Source organism: Herpailurus yagouaroundi, unplaced genomic scaffold, assembly GCF_014898765.1.
Source record: "Herpailurus yagouaroundi ecotype Mexico unplaced genomic scaffold, PumYag 159, whole genome shotgun sequence".
NCBI lineage: Eukaryota > Metazoa > Chordata > Mammalia > Carnivora > Felidae > Herpailurus > Herpailurus yagouaroundi.
This window is the reverse complement of record NW_024412400.1, coordinates 63,147,209-63,170,557: the sequence shown is the minus strand read 5'-3', so window position 1 is coordinate 63,170,557 and position 23,349 is coordinate 63,147,209. Positions and strand designations below refer to the sequence as shown.

The 23,349-nt window shown below is 37.4% G+C and overlaps 2 protein-coding genes and 1 non-coding gene across 5 annotated transcripts; 1 reads left to right on the top strand and 2 right to left on the bottom strand.

The window, feature by feature from the left end:
- Positions 1–4,653: 4,653 nt before the first annotated feature.
- On the bottom strand, positions 4,654–20,422 carry MYNN (myoneurin). 3 transcript variants are annotated; one of them, XR_005792232.1, is made up of 9 exons: positions 20,045–20,417; positions 18,918–19,214; positions 13,970–14,763; positions 13,048–13,207; positions 10,840–11,018; positions 9,888–9,971; positions 8,786–8,872; positions 6,798–7,118; positions 5,035–5,176 (listed from the first exon to the last, which is right to left on the bottom strand). XR_005792232.1 is itself a non-coding variant. In XM_040480700.1 (8 exons), the coding sequence occupies exons 2-8, from the start codon at positions 19,181–19,183 to the stop codon at positions 6,856–6,858; spliced, it is 1,833 nt and encodes a 610-aa protein (XP_040336634.1). In that variant the 5' UTR covers positions 19,184–19,214; positions 20,045–20,417; the 3' UTR covers positions 4,654–6,855. The 3 variants fall into 3 exon arrangements, 2 of the variants coding, with proteins under 2 accessions (XP_040336634.1, XP_040336635.1); XM_040480700.1 differs by having other exon boundaries at positions 4,654–7,118; XM_040480701.1 differs by lacking the exon at positions 9,888–9,971 and having other exon boundaries at positions 5,037–7,118; positions 20,045–20,422.
- Positions 20,423–21,696: 1,274 nt separating this feature from the next.
- On the bottom strand, positions 21,697–21,769 carry TRNAV-AAC (transfer RNA valine (anticodon AAC)). Its single transcript has one exon. It is a non-coding gene; the product is annotated as a tRNA-Val (tRNA).
- Positions 21,770–22,305: 536 nt separating this feature from the next.
- Positions 22,306–22,994, top strand: LOC121033358 (small integral membrane protein 8). The gene has a single exon (XM_040479542.1). The coding sequence runs from the start codon at positions 22,451–22,453 to the stop codon at positions 22,742–22,744; it is 294 nt and encodes a 97-aa protein (XP_040335476.1). The 5' UTR covers positions 22,306–22,450; the 3' UTR covers positions 22,745–22,994.
- Positions 22,995–23,349: the final 355 nt, after the last annotated feature.

Here is a 23,349-nt window from a genome sequence, read left to right as displayed (position 1 = left end):
TGCTCTGGTTTTCTCATTCTTCAGTTTTTTAAATATGTACTTTTTTAAACGCAAGTAGAGCAATCATATGGAAAAGTACACAAATCTTAAGTGAAGAGATGCTAACCCACCTGTGTCAGCCACAACTTACATAAAGATAGTAAATACCACACGCTTCCCAGAAGTGCCTCCAACCTTCTTCCAACAGGCAACCACTTTCCTGATTTCTAACACCACAGTAACAGTTTTGCCTATTTCTGTATTTTATAGAAAAGAGGGGCGCCTGGGTGGCGCAGTCGGTTAAGCGTCCGACTTCAGCCAGGTCACGATCTCGCAGTCCATGAGTTTGAGCCCCGCATCAGGCTCTGGGCTGATGGCTCGGAGCCCGGAGCCTGTTTCCAATTCTGTGTCTCCCTCTCTCTCTGCCCCTCCCCTGTTCATGCTCTGTCTCTCTCTGTCCCAAAAATAAATGAAAAAACGTTGAAAAAAAAATTTTTTTTTAAAAAGAAAAGGAATCTTATACCCTTTGTGTCTGTGTGATTTACTTATGTTTAATGTAGCAATAGTCTTTTATTGCTTTGAAGTATTCTGTAATATGCTGGGTAGCAGAGGAGTCTACCAGATTCTGGAACGAGGTGGCCTCTCGTCAGTCTAGGAAAGTCACAAGAAAATAAACCTTGGTAACAAGATCTGCCTGTCCAGGCTAATCTCTGTTCCTGTGTGGAATAGAAGGGGGGCCCCCCCCCCCCCCAAGTTTCTACATTCTCCCAAGGGAAGGTAGCTAGCTGAGTGGGAAGCAAGTTCATGAATGGCAGGCAAACAGGCTTACTTCAAGCCTGTGGTGGGGTGGCACAGGTTAAACCTGCAACCTGATCTACACTGGCCTGCTTGAGACAGAGCAGAAGTCTGAGTTCTCCACGTTTGTTAAAACTAAGGCGAGGCCAATTCAGTCAAGAACCACCAGGCTCTGACCAAGCTAGGAAAAATCTGATCACCCATTTTACAAGCTGTTGCCTGCTGCATCAGAGGCCAGTAGGATGCCCAGAGAATGAAGACCTGAACACATGGTCTTCCCTGATGCCATTATGTCATGTAAGCACCCTCCGTATAGCTGGACACCAGTTTAAAGAGAAGACAAAGGGCAGAAATAAGACAGCATTTTTCCACAAGTTTAAGCATTACCTTAAAACATTATAAATTGTATCTCCTTTATATTAGACTAAGTTTTAAATTGGCTGGGACTAAAGGTTAATTTTTTCCAGACTTCCCACTGGGTGGGAGCTCAAGAGTAAACACATGCACATTCTGTCAGAATACTCTATTTCCTCTGCACATCTGAACCATGAATAAATCTGTGACCATGTGTATGTTTCCATTTTTCTCTTATCATCCTTTAATTTCAGGCTCAAATACAGCCTCTTGATTATGGTGTTACACATATTATACTCTTCATTTTGCGATGTTTCAAGTTTGAAAACAAAAAAGTGCTTGATAATTTTTACATGTTTGACAAAAACTGATCTTGATCTACACTCTGTTTTTCAAGCTAAATAGTAGTATTCAATGTCTTAGCTACCACTCAAACCATATCCACCTAAGCTTACTATAACTGCCTTCTCAAAGGATCATCATGCTTCAATTACCCAACCTAAAGTTGTCTTCGATTTGCACCTATTTAATTTCTCTGTGCCATATGACTGGTGTAAAGCCACTTTTGTCCTTGTGAAACTTGCCGCACCCCGATTTTCTTCATCACTTTGTATCTCCTTTCCTTCCTTCCTTCCTTCCTTCCACCCTCCCTGCCTCCCTCTCTCCCTCACTTTCTCTCTTTGAGAGAGAATCCCAAGCAGGCTCTCAATCGATGGGGCTCAAACTCTCAAGCTGTGAGATTATGACCTGAGCCGAAACTGGACGCTTAACCAACTGAGCCATCCAGGCACCCTATCTTTGGCTCATTCTTTAAATGTATTTCCCTGAAGATTGTTTCCTCATCTTTTGTTCTGTACCATCTCCTAGGGCTGCCTGAATCATTTCTATCACAATAATTATCAGTCTTATGCTACAAGATCTGTATCTTTAGCTCTAACCTCTCCTGGGCTTAAGGCTCCATTTCCAACTACAGCTAGACATTGTCACATGGCTGTTTTATCACCAAACTCAGTGCATCTAAAATAAAGTCTTCTTTTTTTAACTTTTTTTTTCAGTATTTATTTATTTTTGAGACAGAAAAAGACCGAGCATAAACGGGGGAGGGTCAGAGAGAGGGAGACACAGAATCTGAAGTAGGCTCCAGGCTCCAAGCAGTCAGCACAGAGCCCGACACAGGGATTGAACTCACGGACTGTGAAATCATGACCTGAGCCGAAGTCAGAATTAACCGACTGAGCCACCCAGGAGCCACTAAAGTCTTCTCTTTTATAAGCCTCTTATCTTCCCTATCACAGTTAATGGGATCACCATCTTCTCAATCATTAAGGATCAAAACTTAGGTGTCTAAGTTGGAGCTATCTAACTGCAAGGAAAAGACACTGATTCATTCATGCCTGTTTAAGAAAAGGATTTATCTTAAGGATCTAACAGGGGAAAAAAAAATCACTGGCACCCAGGGACAAGGAAATGAAGCACAGCACTGTGCCACTTAAAGAATGGGACTGCAAAGCCAGAAACCAAGGCCACACCTCTCTCACAGGGAATCAGTGGCTGGTTCTGTGAACTGATTTCACTCCCTTGCTTCACTCTATGGATCAGCTTTCTCTGCTTATTCATAATTTCCTGTAGACTCTGGCTTGCTTCACTGACTCTGGGCCAGTTCTAAACGATCTTTTCACTCACATGTATACCAAAACCTAACAGTCTCTGAATTTCAAAACTCAAATTCTTGAGAATCTAACCACTCAGTCGGGCCTAAGAACTGTTTCTCCCTGGTAAAGTGTTCGGTTAGCTGTGGACGTAGTATGGAATCATGTGTTATAAATGTGGCTATCTAATCCCCGCCCTTCAGCAGTCAACTGTGCTTGGGTGTGTGAGATCATGGGTTATAAACCTGGCTATCCAATCCTACTCCTCAGCACAGGCAGAGGACTGAGGACTATTTCATGTAAGATGATGGAGGCACTGGACAGGTCTTTCACTCCTCCCTGTTTCATACTTTTTTCATTCTGCCTATTTCAGTTAGCTGTGTGCACATTCCTTCCTATCATCCATTTCTTCTTGTTTGCCTAATCCATGGGAGTAATGGCCCTTTTTCTGCCCATTCAACTCTGGTTGACTGCTCAATATTTTCTTTCTTGCCTTCCCCTGTAACACTTGACATTGTCTTGTTTACTGCCAGTTATATTCAGGCTTTTCCTTCCCATTTGACTTAGGGTGGTATTTAGTTTATTTATCTTTGTAGGTTTATGTATTGATTTCAATAATTTTCTAGCATTTGAAATACTGGCCAGACATTTTAATCCAGGTATCTATTCACACCTATGGTATTTATTTTAGTGCATTCTTCTCGATATTAAATACCCTACTTCTGGGTGGTTATTATGTTTACATGATAATGATCTAATTCCTTAAACAAATAAACCAAATCTCTCTTTTTTGAGAAAGTGCACGCATGGGAGCATGCGCACATGGAGTGAAGGGGCAGAGGGAGAGGGAGAATATTAAGCAGGCTCCATGCCCAGCACGGAGCCCTACACAGTGCTCAATCTCATCACCATGAGTTCATGATTTGAGCCAAAATCAAGAGTCAGACACCTAACCGCCTGAGCCACCCATATGCCCCCCAAACTTCTCTTGAATGAATGGGGGGCAGGGGTTGCAGAGGACAAAAGAGTAACCATATCATTGTTTCAAGAAATTAATGCTCCACCAAAAAAAAAAAAAAAAGAAAAAAAGAAAGAAAAAATTAATGCTCCAATAACTAAATCTCCAAGTTGTTTATAAATAAAGAGTAAAAATGTAGAATATACAGAAATTGCATTAAAATACAATTTCTTTTTACTTGGTGGTATTTCTAGTAAAGTTCTAAAGACTCAAAATCTAAGTACAAGATGGAAATTTATATCAAGAGCTTCATTTTTAAATGCTTTCCAAAAGAACACCAAGAAACATTTAGGATATTGGTTCTCAATGTCTGGTTACATTAAAATCTGCTCTGGGGCTTTTCCATCATATATATCCCACAGATTGTATGATTTAGTAAGACTAAGGTGGGGTGGGACTGGGATAGTGTTATTTTAAAATGTTTCTGATATGCATTAAATGTTAGAACTATTATTCTAGGATATTTTTAAAAACAAGTATATGTACATTGTTTTTATACATGTACATTTCAACTACTCTCACTCGTACAGTTTCTGTAGAACGGAAACATACAGAAGTGCTAAACTACTTTTGCAATAGACCATCAGAACCATTAAAAAAATTTTTTTTCTAAAATTTGTCTATCAAAATTATCCTATGAAATTAAACATAAAACAAGTACCATTTAAAAACAGCAAAAAATCATTTATATATAATCTATGGTTTCTTTTTAAAAAGTCTAAAATCTAACAATACAGTAGGAATAATCTAATACATACAAAATTATTTTAGAAAATAATTTCTCAGTGAGAGCTTCAACATCCTAAACACTTTCAAAAACGTAATAATATTTAGTTAAGAATAGACCTTTCCCAAAACTGCATTGTAACAAATATATTTAAAACCGGACTTATTTAAACGGTAATTGAGTGTTAAAATGACACCAGATACAACTAAAATATAAGCATATTATCATAAAAAATTGTATAGCATTATGAGAAGAATGACAAGACAGGGACCTCAGCCTTCAAGATTTCTCACATGTCACTCTGGAAGACCGAGACATGTCAATTTTAAAAGAAAGTATTTTAGTTACGAAGCAGATAACGTGATGGAGACAAAACACAGTAAATCAACCTTACCCATTCCAATCCAATAATATTAAAAATAATAAATCTGAGGACTAATCTATATAAAATGCTAATTACCATTATTAGAAGAAATTTGGTAACTACAGCTCTCATAAAATTTTGACATCACTGTAGCCATTTTTGAAATTTTATTCTTTAGATGCTTGGATTAATGAAGATGTGAATTAAATATAACCTCTCCATTTCAGCAGACTTCTTAAAGAGGCTGAGTCTTTTAATTTTCTTTAATTTCTTCACATTCCAATAAATTCCTATTGAATTTAAGCCAGAATAGATTAGTTGAACATTTTATAACTTTGTAAATTGTATTTAAACCCAGCATATTAATACACAAGCATAATTAGACTTCTTAGATAAATAGTTAAATCCTAAATTTGATGTATATTACACAAAGGGAAGATTTCAAACTGTGAAGTCAGTCCCACTGGTGGCAAACTACTGCGAAAATGGTGAGTGTGCTGCGAAACGGTGGCCATCTCTACAGTGTACAAGAATTAAGTAGTCTCATTACATCCTCTTCTAGTTGGTTCTTCTGACTAGGATGCCAGAGAAAATTCAATTAAGGAAATCAATATCAAAAAAACCCCAAACCTCATGTTAACTTTATTATAGAAAACAAATAAGCCACAACTAATGCATGGCAGAAATAAGAAATAATGTCACCATGGTGTTTGATCAGCAGCATAGGAACTGACTCTGTGGAACTGGTAATTTAATGTCCAAAGATCAGGCAGTAATATAAATGAATTATGTGGGAAAAGTGGGATGGGGAAGTAAATATCAGAATGACACTGAATTTTTTACATTCAGTAAGAAGAAGACAGACTACTGTAGGCAGTCTGACAACAACCAAATGTTGTGGTTTGATTCATAAAATTTTAAACTCAAAACTTCTAGAAAAATGTAAAATATTTAGCAAACTGGCTTTCCGGTAAGTCAAATGTTCACTGATAAATGAAGCTAATTTCTTAATTCTTTATGTAATTACAATGTGTCAATTGAGAAGCCAAGTGATTTAGCGTACGCATTAGGTTTACGTTTAAAAAATTTTTTGGAACTTAGTATTTTAAAAAGTGCGTAACAGGTGTAGCAAGGCTTATCAAAAATCTTCAAAATTCATATTTTCCTCATCTCCAGTAATCTAGAAACCTATTAAAACATAACCTGAATCAAATTTTGAAGCTGTCTTTATTAAGATAAAAATACCATATGACCTATTTAAAACTCATTTTGCAAATAAATGTAGTCTTGGATAACTCAAAAGTACTGATCACTGCTTTTCTCCAGAATTCTGAGGCCTAAATGAACAAAAATGTATATACAGATTTCTAGCTTTTAAGAAAAACACTTCTTTTTGTGTCATTAGAAAAGTTACCTCCAATGGAATATATTAATAGAGAAACAGCACAATTCTTATTCAGTACCTAAATTCTCTTAAGTAGAAGAATGAAAATTCACTTTCCCCCCATAGTTTATGTACTGGTCTATGGGACTTGGTACAGCAACACTATTGGCCTGATACTATCATAGATTTTGCTTAAATTTTGAGGGGAAAAAACTAAAAAATCCCGCAGGTCAAAACTGACTCATATAAATGGAAAGATTCCACTTAAATAAATGAAAAGCAATTTAAAATGCAAAATAAAAATGAATTAAGGCAGCTCTAAGAGAAAAAACTCATCCATTCAAAATAGTGCTACTTTAGTATAACTCACTCCTTAACATGTCATGTTTATAATCTAGGCATAGAAGCCAAAAATCAAAACAAGCATTGCAGTTATGATGCAGCATCAGGTGTTTACTTCAGCTGAATGGAAAATAATGGTCACAACTCAAATGAATGCTAATTTAATATGAATATATGCACCTTACCAGAGATGTTTATGTTTACTACCAAAGACGTCTTAGCAATTCCATATTCCTCACAAAGTCAGTATAATTGCTGTAAAAAAATCAACTGTGGTTCTGAATACCCATTCACAGTTGATCTCAACAACGTATCTGATGTAGGAGACTGGTTATCTGTGACAGGCAGAAGGATGTGGTGGTCCTCAGTTCCAAGCGGAAGAGATAGTGGTAAAGTCATATCAGAAGGCTTCACATCCAGTGTTTCTGATAAAGGACTTTTTTGTATAGAATCTTGTTCATTCAACGGATGATCCTCTATACTAGAATCTAGAAGTTTATCTGCACCTGAAATAGAAGAGAAAGAAATTTATGCTATCTTTGGAAACAAAACAAAAACTCTTAGATAAACTAAATCTGCTTACCATTCCCAGAACTTACATTCCAACCTCCACAGCTTTACTCATGCTGTTTCTCTTATACTGATTTACCCTCATTATTTACACAAGTCCAATATGGGCCTCAAGCTTAGGTTTAAGCACCAACTTGAACTTAAAAGGGATTTAACTGTTCTAGACGAGGGTGAGCTGTTACCTATTTTATCACTCACTTGTCAATTTTTTGTATACTACCTTGTGACATCTGTCTCTTATTGCTACTGAACATTCTGCTTCGTACTGGTATGGCCTCTATTCTCAGACTAAACTCCTCAAGGGTAAATGTCAAATTATACTTCTCTGATTCCTTCAAAGTACTTAATAATAGTGCTATCCACATAACAGATTTGTTCTCTGAACGTATTAATGAGTAGTTCATACTATTCTCTGAGTTCAAGTTCCGAGATACAGCACTTTTGTATATTTTTCAGAAGTGAGAAATTCTGCTCAAGGGCATAAATTATCACACCGATTATGATACACTTTTGCCTTCAAATTTTCCATGAGCTTTACCATGCTTCTGCCACCCCAAAGTTTTTACATGATTTCAATGTTTCATTAGATAAAACTGCATATTTGCTTTCATAAAACTAGAATTCTGTTCTTGCCTAACTACTCTTCAGTTCAACCAGCCAATACAACCTGCACTTCCTTATCCCGCTGACTCCCTTTACAATATTCTCTCTGCCTGGGAGGAACCCTCCTTTCCCCATCTCCATTCTCTGAACCCCTCTCTCTCCTTCAAGTTCCCTAGAATTAAGTTTTTCCAGTACTCACCTCAGAAGGACTTAATCTCTTCTTTAGCACTTCTGTCTCTACTATACCCTACATTTTGTCTTGTAATCACAGTTCTATATTTAGATTTCTCGTCTCCTACACCAGATTGTAAACTCTTTGAGGACTAAGACTGTGCGTTTTTCAACTTCGTATTATTCTGCAGTTATGTGTACTTTGGAGGCAGAGGCATTTAACGTTTGTTGAATTACTCACATTGCAGTTTTCATGTTACTTCTTAATCCTTATGATGTCGCTGTTTACTATCAAAGACTTGTTAACATCTCTATACACTGAAAAAGCCTAGTATTTTGTTTTTAATTATGACAAACATAGTGAAACTTTTTCAAGGATTCATTTTAAGCAACAGACTTAAATTTTATAGTCTGGCTTTTCATTTTATGTAACAGTTTGGAGCTACCCATTTCCCTACTTCCTCTTACATGTTTCTGGATTCATGTGTTCATGATGCCCTTTTTGTCGCATAACTAATCCCCAGGTAACCCAGACTCTAGTCTGGAGAATAGTGATACACGTTTTGTTTATATATTTTTTCTTTCTTGTAACTTCATAAATCAGGTTTCTAAAAGAGGAAATATTTCAAGTACTGCTTATTAGACGGTCAATATGGAAAGAAATTTCTAGTGAACTTATCTACAAATTATAAAGCTACCTTCCTAATATGTATTTATCTAGTTTTTAAAAATATGTATCTAATTTAAACTGTTATAATGCGCATCTCAACATTTTAGGAGTAGCACCATTATGAGAGCCCTAAATTTTTAAAAAAACACAAACATTTACCGGAATGGACTTTTGTTTTGTGCTTCTTTAAATTTTTAATATCTGTGTAAGAATTTCCACATAATTCGCAGATAAATGGCCTTTCTCCTGAAAAGCAAGTTAAAAAGTTTAAACTCAATATTTTTGAGGCTAAGACAAAAATATCAATGTTTACGAATGCAGTGTAGACATTACTGTACTGTTTAAGTTTAGTTTCAAATTACCATTTAGTCACGTGGTTATAATATAGTCAAACAAAAACTTCCATACACATTAGGCGCTCTGTTATACTAAGCATCCCCATTTCAGGAAAAATTGAGCCCTTTTGTTGAGAGAAATTTAACTTACTCTTATAACTATTAGACATTTAGTGAGTGCCAGTTATATGCCAGATACTAAGAGGAACAGCTGGGGGAAAATGTGTAAATATTTCTGCTTTCTGGCAGCCTACAAATTAGAAAATCCTGTACAAACAGTGACAGAATAAAATGCTACAAAATTACAATTCCTTTGAATAAGAACTGTTTAATGCTTTACAAACTATGAAGCCTAAGAGTAGAGAAGCCGCCAATAAATTTATTAAATGTCTACTAGGGGCTCATAGTATTCTAGATAGGAATAGCGAGAAATAATTTTTAAAATGACAAAGAAAATGAAAAGAGTCCATCTTCAAAGTGGCATTTTCCCTTGTTTTAATTTTTTTTGTTCCATATTTTCTTCATATTATACAATACTCTTACAAGAAACATGTCAATTCTAACATTCATTCTAAAAACTTGCTTACTGAACACTACTTGATAAGAAAATCTAGTATTATCTTGGTATTATATATTCCTTTTCATTTCTTGGTACATCTTTGCAATTTAATCTAAGTCATCTAAAAACTATTATTATCTGGCATATTTTTTAGAAAATCTACACAATTCTAGACCCAACTTAATTAACACTACTCCAAATAACTAAAGAAACAAAGCAAACAGAAAGTTGATAGTTATACATTAAAATATTGCTATAGGTAGAGTACGACTAGAAACCATATAGTCCATAATGGTTTAAAAGTCAAGGTTTACATAAAAAGAAATTAGAGAGAACAAAAAATAATACGTTCTCCCTAAACACAGACCTGTATGGGATCGAAAGTGTTTGTTGAGCTCTCCTGAGGAAATAAAACTTTTCCCACAAATACCACATATGTATGGTTTTTCACCTAGATGGAAAATAAAAGATAGCGAAGTGGTGTACTATACCAATATAATATTTTATCAATTACAATAATCTAAAGTAACCTGTTCTAAAATACTGAATTAAAACCTCTTTATATTGTATTTTAGAGGTATCTTCAGTGTGATCCAACTTAGATTAGTAATTACACTGTTCATGTAACCTGATGCTTTTCATATAATAAAACTTTCTGCAAACATCCTTCTAGTAGACTAGAGTTGGGCAAGAAGTTCAATTTTTATGATTACAAACGTGATTAAAAATTCATCAATCCAGGACTTTAGTTCTTGCTATCTACTATATTATTAAGAGGAATAAAATTATTTAGGAAAGATCTATTTTAAGAGGTACTCTATCAAAACTGAAAATCTTTGAGTATAACGTGCTTCAAAACTGGTATTTTGCACTTGAAGTAGCTGTTTAATTTGTGAATCTCAGAATGTCTGCGTAGGAAAAGTCCTAAAAAGTCATAAAAATCAATATTCTACCTAAACCCACCTTCACCCCTTAATTTCACTCTACTGTTTTATCCAAGGGAAGTGAAACAAGAGGCTAAGGGGGTTTTTCTAAGGTCATAAAATACATTTCAACTCAAGTTTATATACCGTCAAAATTACCTGATTTTTAACGTATACAGTTACATAATTAAAAAATTCCATCCACTGTGTACTATCTTAGAAAATAAGTCTGCTTTTATAGCTAATATTTATGTGAAAACCACAAACACAAAAGGCTTCAAGAAGCACGCACACAACAGATACACAACAAAATCTATAATCTACTTTCTGTAAGGGCTCAATTTCCCTTTCTTTTTACAACTTTCCTTATTTTAAACATCTCTGTCAAATTCTTACCTGTATGTTTTCGAGAATGAGTGATAAGAGAACTAGAGACAGCAAATGCCTTCCCACAAGTATCACACACATACGGCTTTTCTCCAGTATGCCTACGAACATGATAGGTCAATGTGCTGGCTTGAGCAAATCTCTGTCCACACCTATCACAGACATATGGCTTCTCTCCACTATGCTTCCTATTAGTAAATAAATAAAGTTATATAGTGGTAAGTAAAACAATTTGGATCCAATCTATATAATAAGCATTTTATACAATTTTTCATGTAGTATTTTATTTCATATTAACAGACCAAGAATATATACTTAAAATCAACAGTATCAATGTATACAAATCAAAAATAAATGTTTTGGCATAACGTTATCAAAACATTAGTTCTAAGGTAAGTTAAAAAAATTTTGCTGTTATCTTTATATGGTTGTCAAGTGTGTCCCTAATACCGCAGGCAATTATTTTCACTTGTCCATTCACTCTTTAAAACTCTTTCCTTAAACCTCCAGCAACTCCTCATCCATCCTTATCTTTAGCTGATGTCCTTGCTTCCTGTTTTACTGAGAAAAATTTAAGCAATCAGAAGAAAATTTCTACCATCTCAACCTTCCACCTATAGGTATCAGTACCTATGTATCTGTTGTTCTCATTAACTCTAACAGGAGGGTGACAATTCATCTGAATCCAAACACTGCCATTTGCATACTTAAGATATTATCTCTTTCCTACTCAATGGTAACACTCCTATAATTTCCTCCACAGTTCCTTTTTCTCATACAAATATACTGATGTCTTTGATCTTTAAAAAAAAGACCCTTTGGGGCACCTAAGTGGCTCAGTCAGTCAAGCATCAGACTTTGGCTCAGGTCATGATCTAGAGGTTAGTGGGTTCAAGCCCCGCGTCGGGCTCTGTGCTGACAGCTCAGAGCCTGGAGCCAGCTTTCGATTCTGTGTCTCCCTCTCTCCCTGCCCCTCCCCTGCTCACACTCTGGCTCTGGCTCTGGCTCTCTCTCTCTCTCTCTCTCTCTCTCTCTCAAAAATAAACATAAAAACAAAACAAAACAAAAAAAACCTTGACCTCTCTTGCTCCTCCATTTCTTGGCTCCTCTTTATCAAAAATTTGAGTCTCCAACTGTTCCACTTTAATTTTTCTCTACTAGTCACAACTAACATTGCTTTTGTTGAGAGCACTGCTGACCTCTCACTTTGGTAAATCCAACAGTTAAGTCTCAATCTTCACCTCTGTATCACCAAATTTGACAAAACTGATTGTTCTCTTCTGGAATAATTTCCTTCACTTGGATTCCAGGGCAGTCTACTGTTGGTTTTCCTCCTATATTGGCTAGTTACCTCTGCTGGTTCTTGACTATCTCCCAGAATTTTTTAAGATTAGAGTGCCTCATGATTCAGTCCTTTTGATTGCTTCTCTATCCACATTCATTTTTTTGGTGACCTCATTCAGTATTACAGCTTTAAATATTATCTATATGCTGAAGACTCCCAAATTTGTATCTTCAGCTCAAACCAGTCCCCTGAATTACAGACTTACATAACCAACTGTCTATTGTACATCTCCATTCAGATGACTAATAGCTCAGATTTAACATATTCAGATCTCTGCTCAAAATGCCTACACGCCCTCTTAAACTGCTCTAATCCACAACTCTCTTACATTTCAGTTCATGGTAATTCCATCTTTTCATGTGCTCAGGCTATAAATCTCAGAATCTTTGATTCTACCCTCTTTTCTAACATACCCCACATCCAATCTGCGGCAAATTCTTTAAAAATATGTCCAGAATCTGACTACTACTTATCTCTTCCATTGCCATCACTGTGGCCTAAATCATCATCACTCTCACTTGGATTTTATCTATAGCTTCCTGTTAATTTTGCTTCCATTCTTGCAATCTTACAATTGTTTTCCAATATAGCAGCCAGAGCCACCCCTTAAAATGTAAGCAAGATAAAAAAAAAAATGCAAGCAAGATCATATCACCTATTTCTCATTCTGATCTTATTTCTCTCCTTCACTTACTCCCCTCCAGCCACCATGGCTTCCTCTGGTTCCTTCACTATGCTAAGAAAATTTAATGGTAGAACCACAATTAGAACTCTACCGTCTTGAATACTAACACAGTAGTCTATTCATAAGACTAAGGTGAATGCCAGACTTAAAGATCAAACAACTTTTTTTTTTTTTTTTTTTTTTTTACCTTGCATGAATCTTGAGATTGCTAGAAGTTGCAAATTGTAAATTGCATACATCACATTTATAGGGTTTTTCCTCACCATGATGCATACGACTATGGAAGACTAGCTGGCATTTCTGAGCAAATCCTTTATCACACAATTCACATTTGTATGGCTTCTCACCTAAAAGAACAAGCAAATAAAATTTATATTTAAAAGGAGATATTGTTTTAGTTGCTTAAGCCACATAGGCTTTCAAAAGAGTTCATCAACAGTACTATTTTCAGTATTCGGAAATTGTTAACCGCTAGAAGTAATAAAGCAAACAGAACCTTTCTTCCAGATCAACTATCAAAACCTTGACAGAATTAAAAGAAATCAATGTTTCTCAATTCATAATAATGAAAAGGTGGTCAATGAAAGAAATACATATTGCATCTTAAAAGGTACAAATCTAAGTGTACCAAACAAAAGTAAATGCAGAGGCTGAAGAATGAAATGTGTATGTAATGCTAAGAAACGTGTTCAGAAGTTGACAAAGATTAGGAAGCAGGAGGTGAGATGTACTGGCAAAATCTGAGAACTGTACTGAGTTGTAATCACTTTTCCCCTTTATCAGTTCTCTTAATCTTTGTCTCTGTTAAATACTTAGCAAGCTAGAATCAAGTATATGTTCATTTTAACTATGAAGGAAAATGGTATACACAGGTCATACATTAGGACTTCAGAGTATCAGCTGCAATAAAACAAAATAGCCATTAAATACTTGGTCACAATTACAAAGAAATTTTCAACAGTCTTAACATGCTGAACAAATATTTTTGTGAATACAAGTATATACCAAATGTTGGTCACAGTCAACACTGTATATTAATATGTACTGTACAAAAATATTATTTCAGTCACAGTATAAAAGCAATTATATCTCCCATAAACCAGTCTTACCTGTATGAGTTCTTACATGCGTTTTCAGCTGGTTACATTGCGTAAATGCCTTTCCACACAAGTGGCAGACATAAGGTTTAACTCCTTTATGTATTCTCATGTGCCTTCTCAAGCTGCTGGCTTCTGAAAACACTTTCCCACATGTGTTACACATTGGCTTGGCCTTGGAATACCTCTGATCCAGCTCTTCCCCAGAGCTCTCCAGCTCATAAGAATTCTTGACACTGGCTATATTAGACATAGAATGTTCTTTCAGAGCACAGTTTGGCTGTGATTTTCCACGTTTCCGTTTCACTGTAACAGTTTGCACAATATCTTGTGCTGGAAAAGTATTTTCCACAACTGATGTCAACTCGAGTTCTGAATTATCATTTCTTTGTGCAACTTGTTCTATTACAGGACTGGACAATTTATTTGCATCTAAGAATAATTCAACAGATGCATTCTCTAAAATGTCACTGGGATATTGCACTGTTTTATTCTGTCCTGTTTTCTGGGAGTTGAAGGCCTTCTTCTTCTTTTTCGTTTGAGATGACTTCTTTGCTAAAGCCCCTTGTTTAGGATTTGCCTGAACTAAATCTGTAGACACTTCTGATTTTTCCCGACTGTTATAATCCCGTAGAGTAAGGAGACAAGTCTGTTGATTCAATTCAATGTTTCCAGTAATACTAGATATCTCTGTAGAAGAGGGATTAGCAATAAAAGCAAAATCTTCCATCTTTATTTTACATTTAGTGACCACCTCTTCCACTTTGAGATAGTCAGCAGCCTGATGAATTTCTTTAACATTCCAACTGTAAGGAAACAAGGCTAAATGACAATATTCTGAACAAATAAAAACTATTTGTGAAACAGAGCTGCACATATATTTCAATGTCTTTTAAAGACCTAACAAAGCAGAATGATGAAAAAGGCATAACTGAAAGAATAAATTTACAAAAATTCATTCATTCAGAATAATCTTTAGGCAAAAATCTCCAGTTTTACAGAACTTCAAAAGATGAAAAATAATGGTTACTCATAACTACAAATGTACCACTATAAGAAAATGTTAAAATTTCTGTGTTTTAAAAAACACTTGGAACACAAAAGTAGCTGTTGGCACCTTATTGCCTCCTCCCATTCATCCTGAGGCCTATTCAGATAGCAACTACCTTTTCTGGGATTGGCAACAGCAAGAGTCTAAAAAACTGTTTCCTACCTTCCTCTGCTCCCCTGTGAGGGACTTTAACGGCGCTTCTCAAACTTTCCCGTGCATGTGAGTCACCCAGGTATCTTGTTAAATGAGGATTCAGGTTCAGTAGATCTGTGACGGGACCCAAGTGTCTGCATTTCTAACACAGTTGCTGGTGATGTCAGTGCTGCTGGTTTACTGATTAAGCTTCAATGGAACAAGGTTTCAGAAAGCTCTAACAACCCTCTCGCCTGTGTGTGATACTCAACCCATGTTAGTTGGAGAGTCCGTCATTATTAGAACTATATAGAAAGACTTAAATTCACCCTGTTCAACATTCTAGTCAGTATTTACTGAGCATCTACCATGTGTGGTACACTAAGAGGGGTATTGAGAAATAAGAAATAGTCCCTGCACTCCAAAAGTTTACAATGTAGTGAAAAATTGTTTGATTACTCTAGCACTGGCTCTGGCATTACTAGGTGAGCTAATTAGGGTAAGTCAGCACCTGTTGGCACTTTGCTTTTCTTAGCTATAAAATCTGAGAGTTGAGTTGGTATTAACATGAAAATAGGACCCTTTTATAATTATCTGAGGATGGATACATACACACACACACACACACACACACACACACACACACACACACACCCTTCAAGTAATCTTCCTGCTCTTTTCCCCAAATATTATTTAACTCTTCAGAAAAAATTTTAAAAAATCTTTTCCTTTTTCCCACATGATTATATGAGCCAGAAAAAAGTTTTAGTCATAGCTGATAATACAATTATAGTGCTATTAATATATCTTTATTTTTTTTAAGAAGATTAAAATTTGAAATGAAATTAAACATTAACTAGCTCATGAACCACTCAGGTCTTTGAAGGTATACTACAGTATTTACAGATCTCTATCCATTTTCTCATCAACTGATGAAAACTTCTTTACCTCAAGTGGCACCTGTATGTTTCCTCTTTTTAAATTTAGTTTTCCATTGGCTTTTAAAAAATTGCCTTTTATTATACACAGAGTTATTTTCTCAGCTCATTATAGATTAAATAGATTTATAGGCCCGTTTGGAAACCTAATCACAAGTTTAGGGAACATTTTATTCTCTAGGAAAATATACCTAAAGTTCCTAAATATAGTATAAATAAACTTTAAGAATATAATCTATTTGCAAATGGAGTCTTTCCCCTAGATAAGAAAATATTAAAGATTTCTTATGTCCCTTAGCTATAATTTTGGAATACATAACGGATGATCTTTGTAATGAAGTTAATTCTATATTTGCAAAGATGTAACACAAATAGCCCAAATATAAACACAATCTTGTTCATCTTTTATACAAAATATTTTTAGCATGCATACAGTAGCACTGTCACTTTCTAAAAATGTTACCTTTGTCCTTAAGCATTTTTATTAATTTTGTTACATAGTCTATTATTATTACAATAAATGAGAGACAGCACTAGAATGAAACCAAATTTATCACTCATTATACTTAGGTCTCAAATTATAATTGTGCTTAGTGATCCATACAGTGAACTACCAAACACATAACAAGGTCTGGTAGCCTTTAAGACCAATATAAACTAGCACTGAGGTGCACACTAATTGTTCAGTACTGACACAGTATTTCATACCAATTATTCATCTATTTCATAAACAAACTATAATCTCAGTTACAGTTAAGAGAACCAATCAGCAGTTGCTTACACCAATGACTGATCTGCTTTTGTTTACAAGCATGAAGTTACAGTGCTTGCAAACCTGCTTTCATCTTTTGAACAGTCACCGAAAGTCATTTAATTACATGCTACAAGGTATGTGGCTAAATGCTTTACATGAATAGTTTATTTAATCCTCAAGACAGGTCTCTGCAATCTGTAATAATCCCATTTTACGTACAAATGAAGGCTCAGATGTACAAAGACATTAAGTAATTCATCCAAGATCACAGAGGTTAGAATAAGATTTGACCAAGGTAATCTGGCTCCTGAGTCCACTTAATTCTCTATTATTTTGCTTTCTTCACTAAGTTTAATCACTGAATTATACACTTTCTACTTTTGATGTAAGTCTTCTCACATTTGTGGTGGGGCTCAAACAACTAGTTCCCAGGAAAGGTATGTATCAAAAAAGACTGAACAAAAATCTGGCTCTTTTTCACACTGGTGCTTTGCATGAAGGCTCAAAGTAAGCTGCTCTTCAGTGTGTTCAAATCAATTCAAGATTATTTGGAAAAGTTAATTGAGAATGGGAAACTATTAAATTGAAGATCAAGCAAAATTCACTGGTTTTGTGGTTATTTTACATAATGTGCTCTAAATATTTAGATCAGGCACCTGTAGAGTCAACTATTCAGTAAATTTAAATAATTTGTCATGTAGATTAATCTGACACTCGTGTGTTCCTTTTATCAACCCACAGAGAACTGACTTGAAAATCTCATTATGTTAAAATTTAAAAATAATTCAAAAATAGTGTGTTTCCTTTTCAAAAGAATTAAGGAACATTTTGATTCTAGCTTTTTAAAGAAGTATATTTCCACAATAAGTTGCAATGTAAAACAGAGAGAAGGATTCTCCTTAATATCTATGTGTATATATAGAGATCATCTGGAAAATGAAAGATTTTTATCAAAATGTTAATAGTAATTATCAGTGGACGGCAAAATTTCAGGTGTTTCCTTTTTGTTTCTTTCCTGATTTTTCTCCAAAAATTGTGGAGTTAAAGGGAGAGAGGAGAGTAGAAGAGAGAAAATAAACGAAACTAATGTTCAATGGGAAGTGGCCCTTCAAGTAAATCCTTGATCTTCACACTAATACCAAGGGAGTTACTACAATCTCATTTTTACAGATGGGGAAACTGAGGCCCTCAGAGGTTGCATCTTGCTCAAAGACATACAGTGACTGACAGGCTAGATCTAATTCTAAAGAGCATACCTGTTTATGTCAGATTATGACTTCCATAAGAGATGGAGGAAAGAAGACAGGAGTAATTTGATTGGTTTCTCTTTCCTTTTATCCCCTCTACCTTTCCCTCCACAACTAGTAAATTCATCAGGATTAAATTAATTATACAGTCCACTATGCATGGGAGACACAAGTGACTGCATTATTAAATTCCTCAGAACCTACTTCCCGTTAGTGGAGTGACAGCATTAAGCGTTTCAGAGAAGCATTCTAGCACCTTGGATCTGGTGTAAGCATTAGTACTAATAGCTTTCCAGAGGTAACAGGAGTCACTGCCATTTACACTCCAAGGAAATTATTTTCTTGAATCAAGATCAGGAAGAGGTCCTGCACATTGCTATCTATGGTTAGAAATGGGAATACATGAAATGAACACAGAGGATCATCTTTCTTCATCCACACTCCCCTACTACCTCAAGCACGTTAAGAGGTAGGGGACAGAGTGAGGAAGAGAGAAGATCAGAGGAATATAAAGACCAAGGAAACTGGAATTCACTTCGAATTCATTATGTATGATCTTCAAGTTTCCATAACTGAAACTGCAGGTTTTGCTTCAGCACATAAATCAAATGTGTCAGAAAAAAGGCTTTAATCTAATTAGCATCTGTGCTTTTTGCACTTAAGAAATGTAGTCTGTTCATCCCAAACCAGTAATACTGACATCTTTATTAAAAACAACAATAGCATTGTGCACAGCAATATATGAAGTTAAGGGACTGAATGGAAAAGCTACAAATATACTTTAGCTCTAAAGACCATTGACTAGCTTTTAGAAATGAAAACAAAATGTGTACTTTACCTGTCAAGATTTAAAGTTCCTGTGTATATAAACTCCAACAGTTTCTGAAATCCATCAGCCTTCACTTGACTCTGATCAAGGAAGACATTGTTCTCAGAAGTGCTTCTGTAGATCGCACCAAAATACTCACTAAATGAGGCAAGGACATTTCTATGAGCTTTAAACTGGAATTCCCCAATCACTACGGTGCAGTCACAAAGAAAACCTGCTTCCCGCTGTTTGTTCAGTCTCTCTAAAAGGTGCTCACAGTGGTGCGAATACTGCATTTTGATATCAGAATGGAATTTTACCCTTGTTCTAAAAGACAAAAAGAGACAGTAAGTCAGTAACCCTAAGTTTTCATCAAACGTTTCACCCAAGCAATTGGTAAGGGGAGAAGGGACATAGAACATGAACAAGAATAAAGTCCTCACTTGCTGCCCCCACAGAAAATTCTTATCAAACAGAGTAGTTAAAAATGCTGAGGATTAAGTGTCTATCTTTGGCCAACTAACACAATCGTTTGGACACATCAATATACGGCGATGCGTGAAAACACTTCCACGAGCTGAAAAAAAAGCACCGCAAGATTTCACGCTTTGCAGCAGTTGAACCTCCAGGCTTCCAAGCTCAGTACGCATGCATGTGTTGGGGAAAAAACTAACAAACCACTAAGAAATGACTCCTTTGGACAGATGAGGAAAAAAACACAGTATGAGTTCTTTAAAACCGCTCTCAAATCCCCACAACCTGTTAGTTTTCCGTGGTGCACAGAGTTGCTTCAAAACGCGGGGCGGGTGCCCAGGAGGCGGAGAAGGAGCAGAGAGCCAGAGTTGTCAAGGTTCCGTCACTAGCCCGGAGGAGGCCACACCCCCTCTCATCCCCCCTCCCGACGGCAACGGAGAGTGACAACCAAAGCCAGTCTCTCCCGGCTTCTGCCGCACTGCCCTTCGGCCAGCTCCCACGACTACCTCGGGTTCCCACAGCAGAGGTTGTGGCCAAAGCCAACACCGGGGCTGCCTCGCCCAAGCCTTCCATGTTAATATCTCCGCCTCGACCTGAATTCAAACTCCATGAAGCCTGCTCACTCCTGACGCCGCGTCCGGAGAAAGCAGGATTGACAAGCTGGGGCGTGAAGAAAGACTCACCTACAGCAAATCAAGGGGCAACAGTTTCTTCACGCTCTCTCCGCCATCTTGGAAGGACGTCACCGCTCCCCGCTCCGCCTCTTCCTTCTTCCTCTACGGAGACATCATATCCGGCCCGGGCGTCCAGAGGAAACGCTGGAGGCTCTGGGACCGTGGAGGTCTGGTACCGGCGAGGACGGACCGGGCTGGCCCGCAGAGATTTCGCTCTTCTGCATACCAGGGTCTCCAGCGAAACTGCGAACGTCGTGGATACGGGACTTAAGGGTTCATTCGCAGCGACCCGCTTGTCTTCCTCATTCTAAACATTCTGGTCGGCCGATAGTCAGCATCTCGCGTTCAGGGCCGAGGTCGGGCAGCACCGCCCGAAAGTCCTCTTTCCGGGAGCCAGATTGCGCACTGCATGCTGGGGCTTGTAGTTTCTTGGTTTCTCCCATCATCCTCTCCTTCCTCGGGACCCCCGAGAGTGGGAACAGCTGCTTTGTGTCTTTAGGCTCCTGGCCATAGAGGATTTTTGAACTGAGACTGGTCACTCCTTTTCAGTTTATGTACCCGAAAGCTCTTGAGAACCCTTAATTGTGTTTGCATCAGCCAACTGTAGCTTAGTTTTCAGGATATCCTTACCTGGTGTTAAAAGTCTGAGATGCAAGAAAGCGGGGCAAAGCAGTAGGGCACCTGGGCACACGCAACATTGCAGGAAGGTGGGGTTTATACCGCAAAAGGTTCTGCGTCTGGACCAGGAATGTCTTAACGTAATAATTTACATCGAATTCAGATTTTGTACAGTGAAAAGAATGCCAGTTATCTGTGTAACATACAAGAGGCACAGAAACTGTAGGATAAGTCGTGTTGATATTTTAGGGTGAATTTTCCCCTAGTACTTACGGATATCATAGTTCTAAGAAAACCAGAACTACATTTATTCTTGTTAAAGATGTGTCAGGACCATAGACTATTTACTCATGACTTCATTTTAAAAGACAGTCTCAACTGGAATTTACCCATTTCTTCTGAGATTTTTTTCAACGACACTGTTTGCTCTTTAACTTCTTTTCTCTAGGCGGTGAGAAACATATTTGTGAATAAAGCCACTACCATAAAGTTTACAAGGGGAAAAGTTGAGGCTGGCTCTAGATTACACCTTTATGATTCCACTTTTATATTTTGTTGAAACTTTTCGGTAGTTCATTCAGAAATATAAGTCTCTACCAGGTGTTAAGCACGACACTAAGTATGTATAAAATAAGACTAAAACATGGTCTCCCGGCAATGAGGAATTTGCAGTCTGAAGGGGAAAACTAACGGAAAACCACATGACTTGTAACACAAAAGGTGCTTAGGAGGCAACAAGGCTAACAGTTTTACCGCTGTGTTTGAGCTCCTCTCTAGGCTGTTTGTTACATTATTTTTAAGTAGTAGGTTGTGATTTGAATTTTTTTTTTTTTTGAAGCACTTCCACATGGCAAGCTGTCAATAAAAACATTTGCTGAATAACATAACCAGGGTGAAAGTTTAAATTCTCACTGTTCAGTAAGTTGCTATTAAGAATGTGTTTTAAAAGTCTGGAATAATTGGTAAGAACCACATGGCTCCGTTTCGGGTGAACCCGGTAGAGGGGTGAACCCGGTAGAGGAAAAAAAAAAAAAAAAAAAAGCTGTTTCCGCCCGGTTTCGAACCGGGGACCTTTCGCGTGTTAGGCGAACGTGATAACCACTACACTACGGAAACTCGGCTATGTGCTGGGGTTCAGAAAGTCCTTCATATGGAAGTAGTAATTTGGAGTTCACAGGCACGTAATGTTGAGCTAGCTTTTAACAGGAAAAGTAAAACAAAACAATCAGAAAAGGAAATAACTAAATGTTTAATTGTATAGTGCTGAAACTATTCTAAAAGTTGGAATTTGCATGCACTTTTTTTCAGACTCTTAGGTACCGCTGCAGAAACCAGGCACTCGCTCCTTGCCCTTCCTTTGAGTAACACTTCTGTGGGAAAGAAATGTTTTATTTCGTATCCTTTCCTGGAGAGACGTTGCTCAGAAGGCAGGGTGTAGTGCGGGGCTTCAGTGGCCTCCCTCTTCTTGCAGAGGCTTGCAGCACCAAGTGCCACGGCTGTTACTTAGGTGACCCTTTCAACCTCTGGTGGAGAGACAAGTAAATAGCTTTTGAATTTCCTCCCCTGCTTTCAGAGACCAACCAGAGGTTCGAACTTGCTGAGGTGTTTTTAAATGCTCTACATAGTGTGTAAAATTGAGGGGGTAGGGGCAGGTGTTTGGCGGCCGGTGACCGGTGGCGGGGCCGCGGGCTGCCTGCAGGAACAGGACGGCAGCCCCACCGCGCGCTGGTGCCAGGTCTTGGCGGGCCCGGCCGCCCTGCGGCCTTACTCCCAGGTAATAAATCATCATTAGTCAAGATGTCTTCAGCACCAGAGTCTCCCGGCTTTAAAAAGGAACCACCCAAAGAGAAAGACTTTAAAAACCCAGGGCTCAGAGGAGTCCGCACGACAACCTTATTTCGGGCTGTGAATCCAGAGCTCTTCATTAAACCCAACAAACCTGTAATGGCTTTTGGACTGATAACCCTTTCCCTTTGCGTGGCTTATATTGGTTATCTACATGCATCCCAGGAGAATACAAAGGATCTCTACGAAGCTATTGATAGTGAGGGACACAGTTATATGAGGAGGAAAACATCTAAATGGGATTAACAGTGCTGGATGCTGCAGACGGAGCTTTGCTAAAGGCCCTGAAATCTTCTAATGGAAGACTTTGTGAGTGCACAGTATTATGCTCCTTGTTCTAGAATGTGTTAATGAGGAAGGAAGGTAGCAGTTGTGAACGGACCACTAGACTACATCTCATCCTGCAGCCCTTACCCCATTCTTTGTTCACAGCAAGAGCTTCTCAATATTTTTCTTTCATGAAGTCCTTGTATGAAAGTGCCATTAAGAATGGAAGTTGTTTTGGGGCACCTGGGTGGCGCAGTCGGTTAAGCGTCCGACTTCAACCAGGTCACGATCTCACGGTCCGTGAGTTCGAGCCCCGCGTCGGGCTCTGGGCTGATGGCTCAGAGCCTGGAGCCTGTTTCCGATTCTGTGTCTCCCTCTCTCTCTGCCCCTCGCCCGTTTATGCTCTGTCTCTCTCTGTCCCAAAAATAAATAAACGTTGAAAAAAAAATTAAAAAAAAAAAGAATGGAAGTTGTTTTTGTGAATTAACTTCTATATAATAAAAATATAGTGCCGGTGCTGTTAAAATAAATAAATAAATAAATAAATAAATAAATAAATAAATAAATAAATAAATAGAGGGGGT